Here is a 22127-nt window from a genome sequence, read left to right as displayed (position 1 = left end):
ATGAACTGTCGGCCCACAAGGGGTGCCTGTTATGGGGAAGCAGGGTCGTTGTTCCCCAGCCCCTCCGCAAAAGGGTCCTCACAGCCCTACACGAGACACACCCAGGGGTAGTAAGAATGAAGGCCCTTGCCAGGAGTTATGTGTGGTGGCCGGGGATCGACGGAGAGATAGAGGCCTGGGTCAAACACTGCCAGGCCTGCCAAGAATCCCGCCCAGATCCCCCAAGGGCCCCAGTCCAGTCCTGGGAGTCCGCCCGAGCACCATGGTCACGCCTGCATGTGGACTTCGCTGGCCCCTTTCAGGGGAAAACATTCTTCATAGTGGTGGACTCCTACACCAAATGGCTGGAAGTCGCACTGGTACCGTCCACTTCTACGTCTGCAGCCATCCGGGTACTACGCAGGCTGTTTGCAACCCACGGGCTCCCTGACACTCTCGTCTCAGACAACGGGACTGCATTTACGTCAGGAGAATTCCAAACCTTCACAGCGCAGAACGCCATCCGCCACATCCGTTCGCCGCCATTCCATCCTGCCACCAATGGCCAAGCAGAACGCATGGTGCGGACCACCAAGGACACCCTTCGCCGCATGACGCAAGGGGATTGGGAGTACCGCCTTGCCACATTCCTTCTAGCACAGCACAGCACCCCCAGCTCAACAACTGGCCGGAGCCCCGCTGAACTACTAATGGGTTGGCGCCTTGCAATCAGATTGGACCGCATTCACCCCGATAGAGCTCAGGATGAGGTAGTGGTGGGGGAAGGCAGGAACCCCCGGACCTTCGAGGCCCAGGACCCAGTGTACGCAAAGAATTTTGGGGCAGGCCCAGCATGGGTACCCGCCACAGTCACCAGGGTCACTGGCCCCGTGTCGTACGAGGTGCTAACAGATGGGGGGCAATGCTGGCGCCGCCACTGCGACCAGATACGGCGACGATTCCCGGGAGAAAACCAGGAGGAGGAAAGGTCAGAGGAGTCCCAAGGGAACAGAGGGGCAGTGAGGCCCATAGAGCACGAGGGGCCAGCAGGAGAGGCAGAATCAGTAAATACAGAGAGGACCTGCGAGGCCGAAAGGACACCGGAACCAGAACCACGACTGAGCGAGCCGGTTGCGCCAGACCAAATAGCCCCATCACAGCCAGCATCCTTGGAACACGAGCCAGAACCTGAACCCCGGACCAGGGAACACCCCAGGCCGCAACGCACACGTAGGCCGCCAGCGTACCTCGAGGACTATGAATGCGACTGGAACTTAGAGGGGAGGGGTGTTATGTACTGAGTTGAATAGGATCCAAACTGCAGCAGTCTGATTGGTCCTAGAACAATAGGATCCAAAAGGCAGCAGTCTGATTGGTCCTAGAACAATAGGATTCAGAATGCAGCAGTCTGATTGGTCCTAGAACAATGCAGCAGTATGATTGGTTGGCACGAACTACCCAATCATGCTCCAGATAGAAGTGAATCCACAACCTGATTGGCTTACAGTAGAATTCCGGAATTAGCCAATCATGTGCAGCCCATTGTGTAAATAATGTATATAAAGCAGATACTTTGAGGGGACTTCCATTCATTCCTCCTCACCACTATGAGCTGAATAAAGAGCATGAAATCACTTCGCGACTCTGAGTATATTTCAAAAACCTTTGCTTAAATACCTAAACAGCACACATTCCAAGTCCTCTTTTTAAAGTTGCATGCTATTGCTAATCTGCTTTATTAAGACTACCTGTGAATAGTTTTCATCAAGATTATTTCTGCAAGAAGGGAAGCCAGGTTGGAATTAACTATTATGCTTAATAAACTTTAGAATTCTGCTTCTTCTGTAGTATTATTAGCTGAAAGATTTCCCCAAGCTGTTAGCTTTCCCCCATACTGTAATTTAATAGGGTGGGTGGGAGCCGCTTCATTATCTATCAATTATCCTTTATAACGTGCTCTCTTTTAAAGGGTGTATAAACACTGCTTAATAGCACACATACACACACTACTAAATATTCCATAACACAAAAAAAGATAAAACATCACCCACACACACGACTGATAGGTGTTTCTCGTCTACAGTCTAAAATGGGTTACAATCATCCTTCTGCTATTTAAAAAAAATATTTTTATTAATTATTTCTTAGTTTACAAAAATACGTGCACTGTCTCTTTTCCCCCAAGTTGTGTTTTCTACAGATCAGTTTCCTTTGTAGTGAGACATTACAACGGTCAAGCGACAGACGAAGGTGCCAAGGGCACAGAAAACAGGGCAAATGCTTCACCGCGGCTTCGCTTTCCGACGCCGCGCACGCGCCTGCTGCAAGCGCTCGGCCCTGTGAACTCTTCGTTAGCGGAAGCTGATTGAGCAAGCGTTGGTCATGTGACAGACCAGGGGGTGGGGCGGAAGGTTTCAATATGGCTGCGCCCATGTGGAACGAGTATCGGGTGTGTTTACAGCGTGCGGCTGACGTTTTGTGCGCACATGGATCGAGGGGATTTCTTGGTCTCCCTGACGGTGAGAGAAGGAAACGCAAGCAGCGTTGCCGGATTCATTTAAGGAAAGGGTGGGGCGGCGGGGGTGGGGATGAACGACCCGGTGGTGAGATTTTGTTCAGCCTAAAGGCATTTACAGATTTGACCCTCCTAAACTGGAATAAATAAAAAAAAATTAAAAAATTGTCCAGTAGCACCTTAGAGACCAACTAAGTTTGTTCTGGGTATAAGCTTTCGTGTGCATGCACACTTCTTCAGATACCTAAACTGGGATCCTAAACTGGGTTCAAGGTTTTGTGCGTACAAACTGTCCTGCCAGTGTGTTTGGCAGAGAGCTTGTTTTGCTTTGTTAACTATCCACAATGTGTCTAGCTTGGCTTGTTTGTGTAAGCTTCCTGAAGAATCTTAAACGTTCTGCGAGCCTCCAGGTTTGTTCTCCATCTTGTGGTGGGTGATCAGAATGGCAGGGTTGTGGTAGAAGTTAGGCTTACTCCTAAGTAAGCATGGTTAGGATTGGAGCCTGTGTTTGTGTGTGCGCACACGTTGAGAAAAGGAATTCAAAGGAAAAAACACTCAGAAGCACTAGTTTTATTTGTTGTAGTTATGGCTGATTACAGATATGTGATGAGAAGCTAGAAGGATGTTGCTTGTCAAGTGATGGTTTAAAAAACCACTTACAGTGTCATCCTATCTATGCCTGTGTACTCAAAGGTAACCCCAACTGAGTTCAATAAGACTTAATCTCTGGAAATCTAAGATTGCAGGATTTGCAACCTTAACTCTGTAGGTTGCCAGAGCAGTGTATACGGGAAAGTAATATGTATGGCTTAGTGTGAGGTAGAGAGCATTACAGTGCAGTCTAACCATGTCTTCTAGGAAGTAAGTCCTATCAAATTCAGTTGGGTTTACTCACAGGTAATTGGGATTAGGGTTGCATCTGTAAACCATAAACATAGGTTGGATAGAACCCTGCTTTGAGCAAATTCTCAAGTTTTCCACTACAGATTGTTCTCCTTTTTTAAAGAATACCAATCTCTACAGAATAAAATTGCAGAAGTGTGTAAGGATATGAATAAGGGATGATTTCTGGGTATGAATATGCATACCTGACTTTTTTCTTGGCAGTTACCTTGTTTGAGGAGAACATATATAAAATATTAATTTTTTAATTTGCGATTCATGGCACTATACTGAGTAGCTCTTGGAGGTCTAGAAAGATTTAACAATCCAATCCTTAGCATATTTTTTTGGAAGAAGTTCAATACAATTTATTTTCTTGCTGTTGCAGGCTTCATGCAAATTTGGGGAGGATTTGCAGACCCCCAAGCAACATTTTATCAGCCCCATTACAGACTAGTAGCTTTATACCCATTGTAACACATCCTGCATATATTTGTGTAATAACATGGAATTGGATAAGTAAATAACATGACCAAAACAACAACAAAAAACCCAAACCCAAACAAACCCCATACTGTACTAGAGGCCTAATCTATAATTTAGCCTGACTTTTCTCCCCCCCACAGTAATGGACTTTCGTGGCCTCTTCCTTGCTGAGCATTTTAGACTATCAGGTTCCTGATTAATTGTACTCATTTTCATTCTCTTTCCTTGTACCATTTGGGAAAACAATTGGCATTTGGTGGCTTTTAGTTATATCCAACCACCAGCATGGGAGCATGCCTTGTAAATCTATGTTTTTTATCCAGTTTTAGAAAAACAAATGTACAGTGGTACCTCAGGTTAAGTACTTAATTCATTCCGGAGGTCCGTACTTAACCTGAAACTGTTCTTAACCTGAAGCACCACATTAGCTAATGGGGCCTCCTGCTGCCGCCGCGCCGCCAGAGCACGATTTCTGTTCTCATCCTGAAGCAAAGTTCTTAACCTGAAGCACTATTTTTGGGTTAGCAGAGTCTGTAACCTGAAGCGGATGTAATCTGAAGCGGATGTAACCTGAGGTACCACTGTATTGTAAAATAAAATTAACAAATTAGAAACATTGAACATATTATGTTGCTAATTTGGCATAGCATTGTATCACCTCAATGAAAATAGTAAGTATAAAAGCTCTTTACCTTGTGTGTGCGATTTCAGCCAGCCACCAAGCATGTAAAGCTGAAATTGTGCAAGTTAAATGCGCACAAGAAGTGAGTCAGCTGTATAACAACTAATTAAAGTAATAATTGACCATCACTATTTATCAGTTCTCCATTTGTAAGTTGAGAATATGTTCTTATGAAGCTACATTATACTATTTAGCAGCAAGGTCAACTTATACTCACACCCTATCAGATGCTGGCCTTTTATTGTTTTCTCTGACTGTCAAGGTTTTGGCAAAGCTGTTTCCCTTAAATTCTTTTAAAATGATGGAGATTGAACCTGACAGCATGCAGCACTGTGCTATGGGCTCTCCTCAAACATTTTTGAAGTTAAACAGGTCCAGGCCCCTCACCATCACAGCCCTTTAGCAGACCCAAACTAGAAACCCTACACACAAAGGTGACAGAACACATTTGCCTTGAGCTGCAAAGGCAGTTGCATGCAAATACTTCTATTTATCAGCTTTCAACCTGCAGATGTAGCATTGCAAAAGGGGGTGACTAAATCCCCTTGTTGTGATAAAAACAAAAAACCATTATGGTTTTCCACAGATGGAACAAACAGCTAGATATTTGTGCTCTCCTGCAGATGCTCCATTAGCCACTTCATGAATTTAAATTACGTTTAAGATACAGAAGTTTGAAATCCAAAGAAGCAATTAGTAACTTTTGATTCATGCTTTTTGCCAGGTGGCTAGATTAAAATCGGATCAATTTTGTTTTCCCCCTTTTTAATCACTTGTTACAGATAAGAATTGTGATGGAGAAGAAGCTAGAAGGATATAACTTGCAGGGGGTTGCAAAATCAATGCATGCAAAATAGCCAAGCTGATTAGAAGAGTAATTAACTTATTGATTAAAACTTTAACTGTAGCCAGTGAGTCCCTCTTGAATGGTATGGAAAAGAATCTCGGAAGCGAGGGTGGCTTCCCTGGGCTTCTGCTATCAAGATATTCAGCAGTACTTTGTGAGCTGAAATTAATTACTGTTTGATTTATTTTCAAAGAAAATGAACATTTGATGTATCTTTGGGCCTTGGTTTGGAAGAACATGCTGCTGATGTGTGTGCATGTATGTGCTTTAAGACAACACCATTTAATTTTGCAATGTGGTAATGAAGTCTTGCAGGTATGTTATCAACATTATAGTAGCTTATAGAAATCCTTATTAGCCCACCTAAACACATTACACTTTGAAGATGGCTTCGGAACTGCAGCTGGTACAGAATGCAGCAATTAAAATGCTTGTGGGTGGCAGGTGATCCTATTGCACCAATTCCTTACTATTTATATTGGCTTCCTGTTCATTTCTAAGCCCAATTTAAAGTGCTGGTTTTGGCCTTCAAGGGCACAAGTGATTGAGGGTGAACCTGTGGCCCTCCAGATATTGCCTGTCATCCCTGACTGTTGGGCAAGTTGGCTGCGACTGATGGGACTTGTAGTTCAGCAACACCTGGAGGGCCACAAGTTCATCTTCCTTCCTAAGTGGTTTGAACCGGATTATCTGAATGACTCTCTGCACCTGTATGAACCTGCCAGAACTTTGCACCAAAGGCCTTGCTCTTTCTGGCCCACCAGTGAAAGCTGTTAGATTGGAGGGAACCAAGAACAGGGCCTTTTCACTTGTGACCCTGTACCATTAACATTCCCTTCCTAGAGAAATGCCAAAGGTCCTTAAAGTCATTTTTATTCCAGCCTGTGTCTGTCTAAATTTAGTGTGCTGTTCGCTGTTCTTTTAAACCATGTTGTTGCTGCTGCTTACAAATTAAGGGGTTGGTAGAGTATTTTATTGCTGTGATGGTCGTGGTGATGTTTTGTTTTTAACTTTGTGAAAACCACCTTGTGAGGACAGTGTGCCCTAAAGGGTGGCTTAAAAATCTTCTAAATAAATAAATAGCCTCTTGCTATGTTTTGTTTGGGACGCGGGTGGCGCTGTGGGTTAAACCACAGAGCCTAGGACTTGCCAATCAGAAGGTCGGCGGTTCGAATCCCCGTGACGGGGTGAGCTCCCGTTGCTCAGTCCCAGCTCCTGCCAACCTAGCAGTTCGAAAGCACGTCAAAATGCAAGTAGATAAATAGGTACCGCTCCGGAGGGAAGGTAAACGTTTACGTGCGCTGCTCTGGTTCGCCAGAAGCAGCTTAGTCATGCTGGCCACATGACCCGGAAGCTGTACGCTGGCTCCCTTGGCCAGTAAAGCGAGATGAGCGCCGCAACCCCAGAGTCTCTCATGACTGGACCTAATGGTCAGGGGTCCCTTTACCTTTACCTTATATTTTGTTTGGCCAGTTGGTAATGTAGTCTTGTCTGACCTGCCTGTGTCTTTGCAGATTTGAAATAATTTGAATCGGTTCAAAATGGCTTAATGAGAGAGATACCATACGCAGGGGCTGTGTTGGTCCTGTTTACGATTTGGTGCTTAGTATAATTCTATCAATTCATAAATATTAGCTATCTGTTCATGTCCCTTTGTTGCTGTTTTTGCATACTTGTATTCCACAGCAATTTCTTATGCTAACGGCATATCCCTCCAACATAATACGTGCATATCATCAAATTTGCAGATGACACCAAATTGGGAGGGGTAACTAATGCCACGGAAGACAGAATCATGATTCAAAATGACCGTAACAGATTGGAGAACTGGGCCTTCACTAACAAAACAAATTTCAGTAGGGGCAAATGTAAGGTTCTACACTTAGGCAGGAATAACCAACTGTACAAATATAAGATGTGGGGCACCTGGCTTACTAGTAGTACATGTGAAAAGGATCTAGGGGTTTTTAGTGGACCACAAGTTTAACATGAGTCAACAGTCTGATGCAGCAGCAAAAAAGGCTAATGCTATTCTAGGCTGCATCAACAGCAGTATAGTGTCCAGATCAAGGGAAGTAATAGTGCCACTCTATTCTGCCTTGGTCCGACCACACCTGAAATACTGTGCCCTGTTCTGGGCATCACACTTTAAGAAGGATGTTCACAAGCTGGAATGCGTGGAAGAGGAGGGCAACCAAGATGATCAAGGGTCTGGATACAATTTTAATCTGTCTTTGAAAATGTTGTTCAGCAGTACTAGTGGGTGACTAGTACTCTTAAAAAAAAAATCAAAATCCCTACTAGCCCTTGTGGAAAGAAAGTTATGGGGCAAAATGTACAGGTACCGTCTAAGAGATTTCTGTGAAATGAAAGTGAGTGGGGTGTGGCCACCTTGACTATATTTCCTGGTAGTGATGAATGTTCCCTGCCGCTATTAGATAGCAACTGCCCCCTGCCGTGTGTGTGTGTGTGTGTGTGCGCAATTAATATTGTGTGAACTCCAGAATCAGGACTGGCAAGGATAAGGTTATTGGGGTGGTTGTCCCTCTGATTTTGTGTTATGCTATGCTCCAGGCTTTAAAACTGTGGCTTAGAGTTGGCTTAATATCCTGTTTTGCTTGCAAACTGTTAAAGCAGCATTTCCAGGTTTGCTCTTAAATGGAAGCTAGAGGTAAAACCTGAAACCTGGTTTGTTCAGCTGCTTGTACTAAGGGAGGAGCAAAGCAGCAGAAATGAGGCTCCGTGCGCCATTGCATGACGTGTACATTTTCTGGTTTATTAAACTGAGAAATTAGTCATGTGAACCTGCCAGTATTCTGTCTCTCTCCATCCCCACCCCAGTTAACATGAAAAAATTTCTTTTCTGTTTTGAAGGCTGGTGGGCTAGCTGGAGTGTGTGTTGACCTGATATTGTTCCCCTTGGATACAGTCAAGACGAGACTGCAGAGTCCTCAAGGATTTAAGAAGGCTGGTGGCTTCCGTGGCATCTATGCTGGTGTTCCTTCCACTGCTGTAGGGTCCTTTCCAAATGGTAAGGAGGCCATTTATATGCTCTGTATTTGTGATCAATGCTGCTGCCTCTTAACTAACTGCTAGTTGGTTTCAGGCCTGAACTTTGCTAGTACTTCTGAAAAATGCTTGAAGGCATCAAGATCGTGTGAAAAGGAGGGCCCTTATCTTTTGGATACTATTATTCTTCTCTTTCGTGAGAGAAATCAGACCAGATAAAATTTTGTATTTATCTAGTACAGTGGTTCTCCAACTCACCCATCCAGACCACTTGGAAATTACTGAGCGTCTTGGCAGACCACTTAATTATTATTTTCCTCCACTCTGGGAATTGTAAGGTTCTGTGCTAGATGCTGTATGGTTTTCAGTTGTACGTTTTGCTCCTTTTCTTTCTTATACTTGTGTTTTATTGTATTGCATTTTGAGTTCCATATAATTCTATGGGATTCAGATGGTAAGCGTTCTTCACAGACATGCCACAGACCACCTGAATGAAACTTACGGGCTGCTGGTGGTCTGCAGTCCACAGTTTGGGAACCCCTGATCTAGAAGTAATGGTTATAATAATCATAGGTAACTTGTGTACAAGTGATGAAATGGATGTAATCTTTGCAACAACCCAGAGGCAAGTCAGTATAATTGTGTCCATATTGCAGGGGAGGGTGTAGATGGGGACTGAGGCTTAAAGAGTGGATTCTTAAGACCGCCTTGTAAGTACATGGCCTAGTGGAGATTCAGACAGGGCACACCCTCATTGTAGCTCAGTCCCTTAACTGCTATGGGCCGGATTCAACTAACTGGTTCTCCTTCCCTGCATGCCCCCCCCCCAGTTGACTCAGAGCCTGGGTCTGGAGAACAACCAGAAGAGCGCAGGGAGAGGAGAGTTTGCTTCGTCAGTGCAAGCCCTTCTGCCCACACTGACAGAGCAGTCTCCTCTGTTGCTTTGTTGAATTCTTCCCTCTGTTTCACATTTAGCCCAGTATTGTGCATAGCTGTCAATTTACAGATTTGAAAATAAGGGACCAGCAGCCTCGAAAATAAGGGATCAACAGCCAAAATAAGGGATTTTGCTATTGTAAAGAGCTACATACATTGGTAGGATTGACAGCTGCTGTCAATCCGGCATGAGGTGGTTGCGGCGCTGCGGCAGCCGCTGAAGCGCCGCCCTTCTGCATCCCTCCCCATCCCCTCCTCTTCCTTCTCCCACAGGCCGCCTCCTCAGCTGCCACCACCAATGCCGCCTCCGGGCTTGCGGGCGAGAGTCTCTCTCCCTCCCTCTCCCCTCTCGGGCGGGGAAGGGCCGATGGAACTCCTTGCGCCAGGATGACGGCGCCAGCGCGCTCTCGCGTGGAGGAGGACCCTGAGCCGCTGCTTCCCTCCCGAGCCGGGCAAGCATGAAACCCGGGAAATTTAAGGGACATCATCAGTAAGGGACAGCAGTGGGACACGGTGCTGGGATAAGGGAGTTTCCCGCCAAATAAGGGACAGTTGACAGCTATGACTCTGTGGTTTTGCTTTTTAAAACCATAATTTTGCTGTGTTCAAATGCTGGGAGTCCACACTGCAGTTACAAATTTGCTGTTGCTGCTTCCCTAGCGCATATCACTAGAACATGGCTTAGTGTTACATTTGAACAGGCTTGCTATAAATGTTGAATGAACTTAAAGAAGCAGGGTCAAGCAATACCCTTACTCTTTCTGAGCACTTTCAGCTTGACTTCGGCTGGTGGATGTTATTGAAAGTTTACAGAAGCATCCTCGGGCACCTTCAAACCTTCCCAGCCCTTCATAAGATGATATGAAAATTTTCTCTTCTCCATCGTCTCTGCTCTTATCTGCTTTTGGAGATGATAAGCATCTTTTGATTAGCAACAGAGGGCGACAGACAGAGGAGCCCTGTCACACAATTAAAAACTCTTCCTCTTGGCAAAGTTCACTCCTTTTGTTCTGCACCATTTGCATTTTTACAGCACAATCCTGTGCACATCGACTCAGAAGTTCAGTTCAGTTGAGCTCAATCGGATTTACGCACAGGTTGTTGTGTAAATGGATTACAGTGTTACCTTCTGAACTGCTTTCTGTTTATTGGGATGCAGCAAGAGTTATGCATTTTAAACGGCCTTTGATTGGACAGAAGGCAGATTTTTAGACCCCTTTTCCGTGCAAAATACTGTATTCACTTGAATTTAATGCGCACCTTTTCTGGCCAAATTACGTTGTGAAAATTAAGGTGCGCATTGGATTTGATGTTGCATTAGACTCGAGTAAATACGCTACTGCTGCGGTTTCAACATCTAGCTTTACTTTTATGCCACCATTTTGGTATTTTGGATTTGTGGCTTTTTAAGGAAAAGGGAATATTTACAATAAAAGGTGACTAGAGTTGGTGTTTCTGAACACCTGGAAGTCCGACTTGAATGTTGAATTCCTCATTCATGTACAGTCTGCAGTGTAATTCCCCACCTTTCTTTTAAAACTTCATTGAGTTTGCAGTGTTTGGGTTCCAAGTTGTTTGAGTACCAAGGTGTTTGAGAACCAAGGTAGCACTGTAGGTTTTTTTCTAGCACTGCTAGAAGGCCACTGCCTTATCCCTGCTTCTGGAGATTTTCATTCTGAATGATGTGCAGTGGGGCAGGGATTTTGTCTGGACACTTGCCTTGGGCGAGATGCTAGGAGATCTTCACCTTATAGCACTTGAAGTGTAGTTGACGTTGCACCCACAGTTTCATGTGCTATCAGAGGGGACCCCTGAGTAGCTTAACAGACACTCTGTCTTCTGTTTCAGCTGCTGCCTTTTTTGCCACCTACGAGTTTACAAAAGCCACGCTCCGCAAAGATGCCTCTCCATATTTATCTCCTCTCACGCACATGCTGGCCGCTTCCTTGGGAGAAGTAGTAAGTAGAAGTTTGAATCTGTTTTTCCTGACTGAGGGGGGTCATTTTGCAAGGGATTTCTGCCACCATCGGCTGCCTAATGTAGGCTTTGGAAGGATAACGAACCCATTGGTAGCGTTGATCTATATCCAGAGGGACAAGATGTATCACAAGGTCTAAAGCAGGGCAGGTTCGGTATCTGGAGTGTTTATATCTTGCCAGTTAACTGAAAATCTTGAGGCAGCTTTAAAATATATTTAAAATGCAATAAAATGCACAAGAGTTACTATGCTGGGGGGGGGGGAATCTATGTACCGTACTTTTCTGTGAATAAGACTAGGTTTTTTTCTTTAAAAATCATGCTAAAAGTGGTGGTCGTCTTATACATGGGTAGTGCATAGGTGGACGTTTGATTGGTTGCTGCCGCGGCCGTTAGCAGCTATTGTGCGTGTTATTGGTTGCTGCGTCAATGGGTGGTGTTGATTGGCTGACGATTGGGCGGGCGATTGGCAGCTTCTGCTGGTGAGGGGACAGACTAGTGGCGGATTTTGCGACGCGTGTGGGTGCACGATTTTCGTCAAGAAAGCTCAACAACTCTGTGCAACCGTCCGCAAAAAAAGCTCGACAACTCTGTGCCATCTCCCCCCATTTTCTTAAATTTGAGTCCCCCCAAATAGGGGGCGTCTTATACATGGGAGTGTCTTATACAGTGGTACCTCAGGTTACAGACTCCGCTAACCCAGAAATAGTACCTCGGGTTAAGAACTTTGCTTCAGGATGAGAACAGAAATCGTGCTCCAGCAGCACAGCAGCAGCAGGAGGCCCCATTAACTAAAGTGGTGTCTCAGGTTAAGAACAGTTTCAGGTTAAGAACAAACCTCCGGAACGAATTAAGTACTTAACCCGAGGTACCACTGTACACAGAAAAGTATGGTACGTTTTACCCTCGTTCTCTGCTGGCCTGAAAGTTTAAGCAATTGGTTTGAGTCGAAGTCCTCCTGGGCCAGGACTTTGTCATGTTGCTGCTGCTGTCTTTCACAGCCTCTGGCGGTAGATGCAGGAGACACTTGTGGGCTGCCCTCCAGGGAAACATTGCTATGCATCCGTTGCTTTCCACTGAGCCCTTCAGAAAGAGTTGCAGTGTCTTGGATGGAACATGTTCTTTCTAGCGGGGGACGGGGGACGGGACGGAAATTGCAGCTACTGTGCTATTTGAGGCTTTAGAATCTTATTTCTTGTTAAGAGAAGCATTTTCTATAGAGACCTCCCTTGGAACATCAGTTACATTTCAGGGCGATGGTCTCCCTGTCAAAGGAGCACTCTGCAGACGCCTTCTAAAATGTGTGTGTTTGTGTGTGGGGGTTTTAACACGTCTTTCCTTCTTCTTTTTGATAAGAAGCCAGGCTGCAAAATATTTGAAATTTGGAGTTTGGTTCAGTTTCCTCAGAGGTGAGGCAAATGAGGGGGAGATTCATTCCCCTCCTCCCCACCTCCTATCGATTCTTACTTGATTGATCCCTCCCCCCTTTTGGCGTGTCCCAAATTGCACGCAAAATGGTGAAAGTTGTAATTATAGTTTTATTGATTAGTCATTAGGTTTTTAATCAAGCCGTAACCACTGGGAAAGGCTATTATTTCGACATCCCTCCAAATGTCTTAATTGCTTGGTTGCAACCAGCGGCTTGTATGTCGCTCTGCAAGTAATGAGCCAAAAACACAAGTAGTAATAGTAATAGTAATAATAATAAATAATAATAATAATAATAATTTATTTATACCCCACCCACCTAGCTGGGTTTCCCCGGCCACTCTGGGCGGCTCCCAATCGAATATGAAAAACACAATACAGCATTAAACATTAAAACCATCCCTAAACAGGGCTGTTGTGTGCCAGAATTGCGAAGACGCCTCTCTTAGCATTTTCTGGCCAGCTGGGCTATTGCCAAATTGCTGCCCTTCTCTAGAATGCAGTGCTGATTAGGAAATTATTGTGTCTGCCGTTTCTTCTGGATCCTAGGCACCTTTGGGAGAATTGATTTTCTATCCTGTGGCAAACAGGGGCCTGCCCCTGCAGGAGAGCCGCCTCTGCAAAATTGGTCATTGCCGCTACCTCTGTTATCTCCCCGGCTTTGAAGCTGGAGGCACTTCAGAGCCATGGGATTTCATGTGAGTAGGGAAGCAACGCTCTTGAATCCTATTGGTTACCACCGGCTGGACTCAGCCCTGTTGTTTTCATGCTCTTTTGCTTTACAAGTGCAGAGCGTGGACCTGTGCTGGCTAGGTAGATGCACAACTCCAGATCTATGAAGGGCACCAGCTTTTGGCTCCTGATTCTAAGTGTGTTTCTTGAGGGTTCTGACAAAAGAATGGAGAAGTAGTGGGTTGCATGCAAAATAACACAAGCGGTAGAGTCTAACTGGACTAATAGAATCATAGAATTATAGAGTTGGAAGGGACATTCTAGCCCAACCCCCTGCAATGCAGGGATTTTTTTGTGGAGAGGGTTAGGGAAATATTAGGGGAATAATAATAATAATAATAATAATAATAATAATAATAATAATAATAAAAAATTATTATTATTTTTACTATTTATACCCCCGGCCATCTGGCTGGGCCTCCCCAGCCACTCTGGGTGGCCTCCAACAAAATATTAAAATACAATAGTCCTTCAGATATTAAAAACTTCCCTAAACAGAGCTGCCTTCAGAAGTCTCCTAAAAGTCTGGTAGTTGTTTTTTCCTTTGACATCTGGTGGGAGGGTGTTCCACAGGGCGGGTGCCACTACCGAGAAGGCCCTCTGCCTGGTTCCCTGTAACTTGGCTTCTTGCAGCGGGGGAACCGCCAGAAGGCCCTCAGCGCTGGACCTCAGGGTCCATCTTAGAATCATAGAATCATAGAGTTGGAAGAGACCACAAGGGCCATCGAGTCCAACCCCCTGCCAAGCAGGAAACACCATCAGAGCACTCCTGACATATGGTTGTCAAGCCTCTGCTTAAAGACCTCCAAAGAAGGAGACTCCACCACACTCCTTGGCAGCAAATTCCACTGTTGAACAGCTCTTACTGTCAGGAAGTTCTTCCTAATGTTTAGGTGGAATCTTCTTTCCTGCAGTTTGGATCCATTGCTCCGTGTCCACTTCTCTGGAGCAGCAGAAAACAACCTTTCTCCCTCCTCTATGTGACATCCTTTTATATATTTGAACATGGCTATCATATCACCCCTTAACCTCCTCTTCTCCAGGCTAAACATGCCCAGCTCCCTTAGCCGTTCCTCATAAGGCATCGTTTCCAGGCCCTTGACCATTTTGGTTGCCCTCCTCTGCACACGTTCCAGTTTGTCAGTGTCCTTCTTGAACTGTGGCGCCCAGAACTGGACACAGTACTCCAGGTGAGGTCTGACCAGAGCAGAATACAGTGGCACTAAGAATCATTAAGAATCAAGATGGCTTGTCATTAAGAATCAAGATGGCTTCAGAATTGCTCTCCTGTACTATTTCAGACATGTGGTTTATACACTTATGTATGTGTGTTCATCTTGTGCACTTATGAACATTTATTCTATATTTGATACCTAAGAATTCTTAAAACAATGGCACCAATCTTTCTGGAAGGGTACAACTTCACAGGAGGGAGCAGGTGGCTCTGTGGTCTAAACTGCTGAGCCTCTTGGGCTTGCCGATCAGAAGGCCGGCAGTTCGAATCCGTGTAGCAGAGTGAGCTCCCATTGTTCTGTCCCTGCTCCTGCCAACCTAGCAGTTCGAAAACATGCCTGCACAAGTAGATAAATAGGTACCGCTGTGGCGGGAAGGTAAACAGCGTTTCCGTGCGCTCTGGCACTCACCACGGTGCCCCTTTGCGCCACAAGCGGTTTAGTCATGCTGGCCACATGACCCGGAATGCTGTCTGTGGACAAATGCCGGCTCCCTCGGCCTGAAGCGAGATGAGCGCCGCACTCCATAGTCGCCTTTGACTGGACTTAACCGTCCAAGAGTCTTTACCTTTACAACTTCAGAATGCTGACAGAGCCTTTTTGTGTTTAAATGTTCACCATCACAAACATTTCTGACATATAGAAAGCTGTTGTGTTAGTGCAAAGAGTTATAGGCAAGACTGCTCCATTTCATGCTAGCTTTCCACATTGCAATCTGCTCTCTCTGTCATATAGGGACAGGCATCTGGTCTGAATCGGATCTCCAAAGTGTGGGCAGGTTGGAAGCACCCCTGCTCTGTAAAGTTTGAGCAATATGGCCAGACTGTGTATCTTGGCTGGATCTCCTGTATTTGCAAACAATCTCCAAAGTGGGCACTGTACCTTGAGTGAATTGCATGTGAACACATGCTCCGTAAATGCGTTCTGTGTACAGGGATTAAGCTGCCATGTCGTAAAGTTATTGAAGCACTTGGCTGCAAAATCGTGATGTTCTGCAAGTTGCAGAACCTAGGCCTCGGCAGGAGTTGTCTCTTGAATGAATCATGCTAGCTTCTGAAATATTCATAAACTACTCGAGACTCATTGTGTCATACAAATGTTGGATGTTCTGCCAGGGCTCCTAAACAGCATCACATTTGGCAAAAAAAAGGGGAGGGGGCTGCAGAGAAAATGTGTTTTCCTGCCATTAGGACCTGGTGGAGAATACAGAGAAGAAGGGCAGTTATATTGGAAGGAAGCTCAAATTAAGGCTGCAGCTGGAAATTGACTGTAAATAAAGATGAATAGAGGCAGAGAGCTGCAGATGCCGCCAGCAGATTAATCACACAATTAAAGGCTGAAACCAGCAAATTAGAATCTGTCAGATACATAGCCAGCCAGCCAAGGAATCTCTCCAACGCCTACCTTTTTACACTATCATGTGTTTCTTTCCTGGGGTGCATACTCCCCCACCCCCTCCTGGCTGCTCCAGTACAGTGGTACCTCAGGTTAAGTACTTAATTCGTTCCGGAGGTCCGTTCTTAACCTGAAACTGTTCTTAACCTGAAGCACCACTTTAGCTAATGGGGCCTCCTGCTGCCACTGCACCGCCAGAGCACGATTTCTGTTCTTATCCTGAAGCAAAGTTTTTAACCTGAAGCACTATTTCTGGGTTAGCAGCGTATGTAACCTGAAGCGTATGTAACCTGAGGTACCACTGTACTTGGATCTCCAACCTGTTGGCAAACTCTTGTTGTTTATGAACATTTTTTTAAAAAATAACTAAAAATGCATACTTTTTTGTGGACTGGTGAACAGGATGGTACTGTCTTTGTGAACCAGTCGGAAGGGAAGCCCCACACTGAGCACATTGCGGTAGTCCAATCACAAGGTTGCCTGCGCCACTTGGGCCTCCATGGATGAAAATGGTTGCGATATCACGCAGCTTATGCTTCCCCAATAACCAAATGCAATATTTGCCTCAAAGCTGGCAACAGCAACATGCACAATGACCTGTCTGTCAAGATTACCTGAGCTATCCAAGTGTGCAGCCATGAGCAGCTCAGCTCGGCCCTCATCTAAAGGGCTGTTCCCCTGTGGGCTCGCCCACCTGCTAAGAGGTTGATTGGAAAATGCACTTGTCACTCCAGAGACACACTCTCACTCTGTATCAGAAGGTCCTCTACAAAGCCAGGGTGCCCCAACATCTTTTATACGGCTATTGGGTAGTCAACTCTGATGAAGCCCAGTCTCCTCCTTCACAATCTTATTGTGGATCTGCCATAAGATCCACTGTCCTGTAATATCACATATGAGCTTTAACTACTGATGAAGCCCAGGACGGCGAAACAAGGCCAATATTCTGGAAATCCTTGTCTTAGACTCTGTGAAAGGATTCTGTGGAACTGTAACAACCTTTCATGTGGATTGTTTGGACCTTATGAACAGACAGGTGGAATTACAAGGATGGACCTTATGCATGAACTGATTAGAGAATGATCCGATCCACTGGGTCTTCTGCTTTGTTCGTTTGGTGAACTTTATGAGTTACTTCCGTTGAAATTTATGATTTGATACAATGAATAGTATACCTTATTTATCTAAGAACACAGCCAGTTATGTCTCGTGTGGAAAAAACATCCCAGCAGTGTCTTTCCTTGAGGGAAAATCCTTGATACCTGTGATCCAAATAATCAGCGTTAGTTTTTTCTAAAGCGCAGAAGCGTTTTGCAATCCCTATTCGAATTGCTTCAAGCCGTGTTATTACTGCCCGCCATCTTAAAAGATGCAGAGCTTAGAAGCAGTCGGCATGTGAAGCTGAGTGGCTAAGATTAAGTTTGGCTGGAGAGTTTCTTGGTCCGAGCTCGGCAATCTGTCCAGCCCATCTTTTCCTCATCTCTTTCTCCTGCGGATAACTTCAGAACGTTTTATTCCTGCATACTTCTGATTCTGCCGCAGGAGCTGTGGAAGTATATGAAAGGGAAGCTAGGTCATTTTTTTTTTTTTTAGGATGTCAGAAGCGAAAGAATTAGACCTTTGGTGACGCTGGCAGCCATCTGTCTGCAGGCTGTGTCTGCTGCCTCCCTCGGAGGCCAAGGGTGTGGGTTCACGCTGTGACAGGAGCGCAGATATATCTTTGTCTCTGTCATGAGGTGGCGGCTGTAATGCGGATGGTCTTTTGAATCATTCTTTCTGATCACATCCCAACCTGCCTGCCTCTGATTAGGTGATGAGCCGATGAGATAAAAAAGGAGTGATGGATGATATCAGCCTGTGATAACAAGTTCACATAAAACAAGTTAAAATGATAAAAATTCTGGAGTTTGAAGGAGGAAAAAAGGTGCTTTTGAGGCATACTTACTTTGAAAGGTTCTTGGAGTTTTCTGCCGTTGTATATGTTGAAGTTTTTAATAAGAGTGAAAGGATTAGATTTCCTGCCTCCTCTAGCCCCTGGCAAAATTGGTAACTTTATATTATAGTGTATATATGTGTGTGTGTGTCAGAGAGAGAGAGAGAGAGGGGTGGGAGAGGGTCCTTATTTGCTGAGGTGCCTCTAGGTTGAACAGAATTTATTAAGTTAGCTCGTTTATCTGTAGGCCGCTTTTCTGGACAAAGCCTCTTCTGGGAGATGCATATCTGCGGTTGAAAATGACATCTCTGTCTGTACCTGATCTTTCTTTCTTTCCTGACTGTATGTAGCAAAAGCACAGCAAGGGCTGTGACTGCGATGGCAATTGCACTCCACCTGGTTGCCGCAGTCTGAAGCCAGGCCTGCGCCTGCAGCTGAATGAAGGGCTGGAATGGGTTTTCTATCGCTTTTGAAAACAGGTTGGGGGGTGTTACTCCTGCAAGCAGGAAAAACAGCACGGTAAGCTAGCAGTTTTTCTCTTGCAAGCAATTGTGTGTGTGTGTGATTCTAATAGAAGAAGAAGAAGAAGAGTTTGGATTTGATATCCCGCCTTTCACTACCCAAAGGAGTCTCAAAGCGGCTAGCAATCTCCTTTCCCTTCCTCCCGCACAACAAACACTCTGTGAGGTGAGTGGGGCTGAGAGACTTCAGAGAAGTGTGACTGGCCCAAGGTCACCCAGCAGCTGCATGTGGAGGAGCGGAGACGCGAACCCGGTTCCCCAGATCACGAGTCTACCGCTCTTAACCACTACGCCACACTGGCTCTCTGTGGTGTAATACATCATCTTCAGCCTCATTCTTCTCCATTTGTTAGTCTAGGCATCCCAGACCAATGCAAATATTTTGACATCAGGCTCGAAGATGTTATCAGGCAGCGTGCGGGGCAGGGAACCAAACTTGTCATCCATACACAAACTTGGAATGGTCTTCCTGTCACTAAAATTTAACTTTGCAATTTGGTCTGCTGCCTCCTTCTCGCATGCTGTGTGCACCAAGTGACCTATTATCCAAATTTTGGTCAGCGCTCCCTCGCCTCTTCCTGGTTTTATTCGGCTTCAGCTATTTTTGTTCCCCCGTGTGTGCCCTTTGTAGCACTGTGGATGGTTTGGAAGAACAATGGGAACTCAGAATTCCACCGTTTTCACCAGTGCTCTCTTTGCTTCTGCCTTTCGTCCCTCTTGGTGCATGACTCCCCTTTTGCTAAGCAGCCCTGTAGCTTTCATCTTCTGTTCTTGCAGAGCATTGACTTTGCCTTCGCTGAACAAGACTGTGTCACCAGCTCAGTGTTTTCAACAACTTCCACTCTAGCCACTAGGACGGCAACTGGTAACAGGATACCCTAAGGCTTGGTGCTTCGCTGGGCCAGAGGTTTCTTGTGTGGCTTTGGGGCAAGGCGCAAATGAGGGGAGAAAGATGGAGAGAATGTGTACATTTCATTTTACCCTGTGCATGATGCTTATAGCAGCTCTTCCTATTAGCATACTATCCCTGCAGAACGAATACGCGAAAGGCTATGGGAGAGACAGCTGGCATAGGAAAAATGGCAGACAAGAGTTAGAATCATAGAATCATAGAATCATAGAATCATAGAGTTGGAAGAGACCACAAGGGCCATCGAGTCCAACCCCCTGCCAAGCAGGAAACACCATCAGAGCACTCCTGACATATGGTTGTCAAGCCTCTGCTTAAAGACCTCCAAAGAAGGAGACTCCACCACACTCCTTGGCAGCAAATTCCACTGTCGAACAGCTCTTACTGTCAGGAAGTTCTTCCTAATGTTTAGGTGGAATCTTCTTTCTTGTAGTTTGGATCCATTGCTCCGTGTCCGCTTCTCTGGAGCAGCAGAAAACAACCTTTCTCCCTCCTCTATGTGACATCCTTTTATATATTTGAACATGGCTATCATATCACCCCTTAACCTCCTCTTCTCCAGGCTAAACATGCCCAGCTCCCTTAGCCGTTCCTCATAAGGCATCGTTTCCAGGCCTTTGACCATTTTGGTTGCCCTCCTCTGGACACGTTCCAGTTTGTCAATGTCCTTCTTGAACTGTGGTGCCCAGAACTGGACACAGTACTCCAGGTGAGGTCTGACCAGAGCAGAATACAGTGGCACTATTACTTCCCTTGATCTAGATGCTATACTCCTATTGATGCAGCCCAGAATTGCATTGGCTTTTTTAGCTGCCGCGTCACACTGTTGGCTCATGTCAAGTTTGTGGTCAACCAAGACTCCTAGATCCTTTTCACATGTAGTGCTCTCAAGCCAGGTGTCACCCATCTTGTATTTGTGCCTCTCATTTTTTTTGCCCAAGTGCAATACTTTACATTTCTCCCTGTTAAAATTCATCTTGTTTGTTTTGGCCCAGTTCTCTAATCTGTCAAGGTCGTTTTGAAGTGTGTTGCCTATAATGAGACTTTAGCTGCCTTAACTGCTAGTGTGCTAGCCAGGGTCATAGCTGTCAACCTTCCCTTTTTTTGCGAGAAATTCCCTTATTCCAGCGCCGTTTCCTGCTGCTTCCCGCTGCTATCCTGAATTGTTAGATATCCCGTAGACTGTCCCCAGGATAGGTGAGGCTGCTGATCCCTTATTTTCGAGGCTCCCCAGGACAGGTGAGGCTGCTGATCCCTTATTTTCAAATCTGAAAGTTGACAGCTATGGCCAGGGTTAGAAACTCAGATATATAAGCTAATTGCCAAATGGCACCTTAAACCTTGGTTACGAATGCCACAACGGAATGCCTAGGCACTTTTTTTGTACACTGAAATAATAATAATAATAATAATAATAATAATAATAATAATAATAATAATAATACCGCTTTAGATTTTAAAGGAAAAAATCTCAAGGCAGTTTGCAACACATTAAACCATCAAATAAAACTTTAAAATATGTCGTTGTAACATGAACAAGTGGAACCTAGGACAGAATATTGCCGGGTGGGATGCTTCTGCTCATAGCTGCAGCCTTGCACATTTCAGGATGCTCCCTTCCACCCCCTCTTGGTCCCCCCCTCCCAAGTCAACGTCCTGTCACCACAGGGCATGCTCAGTCCCCACTGAGCTTCTTGTGCTGGTGGTTTTGGATTCTAAATCCTGCCTCCTGGTATCTGTGTGTTCCCTTGACCATTTCAGCTACATAAGGATCCGTACTCATAGAAAGGCTGCGCTTCCGCCCTTGAAACTCTGGAAGTTTCAGCTGGTACAGAACGCTGCAGCTGGACAGCCTGCTGCTAACACAGCGCTTTAAAGCTTGCACTGACTGCCCACCCATGTTTCCAGGCCAGGTTCAAAGTCCTTGCATTAATTTCCGAGGCCTTTAACAACGTGGGCCCACGATATCGCAAGGGCCACCTGATCTCTTATATATGAGCTTGATCACTGAGATACTTGGGAGAGTTGCTGGTGGTAGTCCCCTGTGGCTCAGGCTCACGGCTACTAGATGTTGTGCATTTAGTGTAGCTGGCCGAAGCCTGTGGAACTCCCTCCCACCTCAGGTTAGACAGGCACCCTCCTTGCTGAACTTCAGGCACACAGCCAAAACTTTCTTATTCCAGCAGGCATCTTAAGAAAGTGTTTTGCTAATGATGAAATTCTGTTCCCTTTTCTGTGGGTAGTTAGTCTGCATATAAACGTCTTAAAAATAAAATAAAATAGATAAGGAGTTCGCTGTTTGTACATGTGATACATATCCTCCTTGCCCCCCTGCACCACCAGATGAATTCCTAAATCTTTACTTGCCTTCACTGGAAGCTGTGATTATACTTTACAGGCATTTGTATAGCACACATTTTAAGTGCTTCGAACAGTTCCCATATCCGTAACCCTTACAACAGTCCTGTAAAGTAGGCCAATGTTTCTTTTCCTCATGTTGCAGAAAGGCGAGTGATCTTGAGGAATGTTTATATCATTACAGCGCAAATCACAACTGATCTATTTTTTTTAAAAAAAATATTTTAATTAAATTTTCCACTTTAACAATCCAATCAAATCACATTAAATATTCCAAATTATACACATACATATCAAATAATCCA

At 45.2% G+C, this 22127-nt stretch overlaps 1 protein-coding gene across 3 annotated transcripts in view; it reads left to right on the top strand.

The window, feature by feature from the left end:
- Positions 1–2389: 2389 nt before the first annotated feature.
- SLC25A26 (solute carrier family 25 member 26) overlaps positions 2390–22127 on the top strand; it is a 123998-nt gene continuing 104260 nt past the window's right edge. For all 3 annotated transcript variants that reach the window (XM_053378294.1, XM_053378293.1, XM_053378292.1), the window contains exons 1-3: positions 2390–2498; positions 8266–8422; positions 11185–11294. In XM_053378294.1, coding sequence (XP_053234269.1) covers positions 2466–2498; positions 8266–8422; positions 11185–11294 — 300 coding nt within the window. In that variant the 5' untranslated portion in view covers positions 2390–2465. The remainder of the gene's footprint in view (positions 2499–8265; positions 8423–11184; positions 11295–22127) is intronic.

The sequence above is a fragment of the Podarcis raffonei genome, chromosome 2, assembly GCF_027172205.1.
Source record: "Podarcis raffonei isolate rPodRaf1 chromosome 2, rPodRaf1.pri, whole genome shotgun sequence".
Lineage (NCBI taxonomy): Eukaryota > Metazoa > Chordata > Lepidosauria > Squamata > Lacertidae > Podarcis > Podarcis raffonei.
The sequence above is the reverse complement of the archived record's forward strand: the minus strand, read 5'-3'. Positions and strand labels throughout refer to the sequence as shown.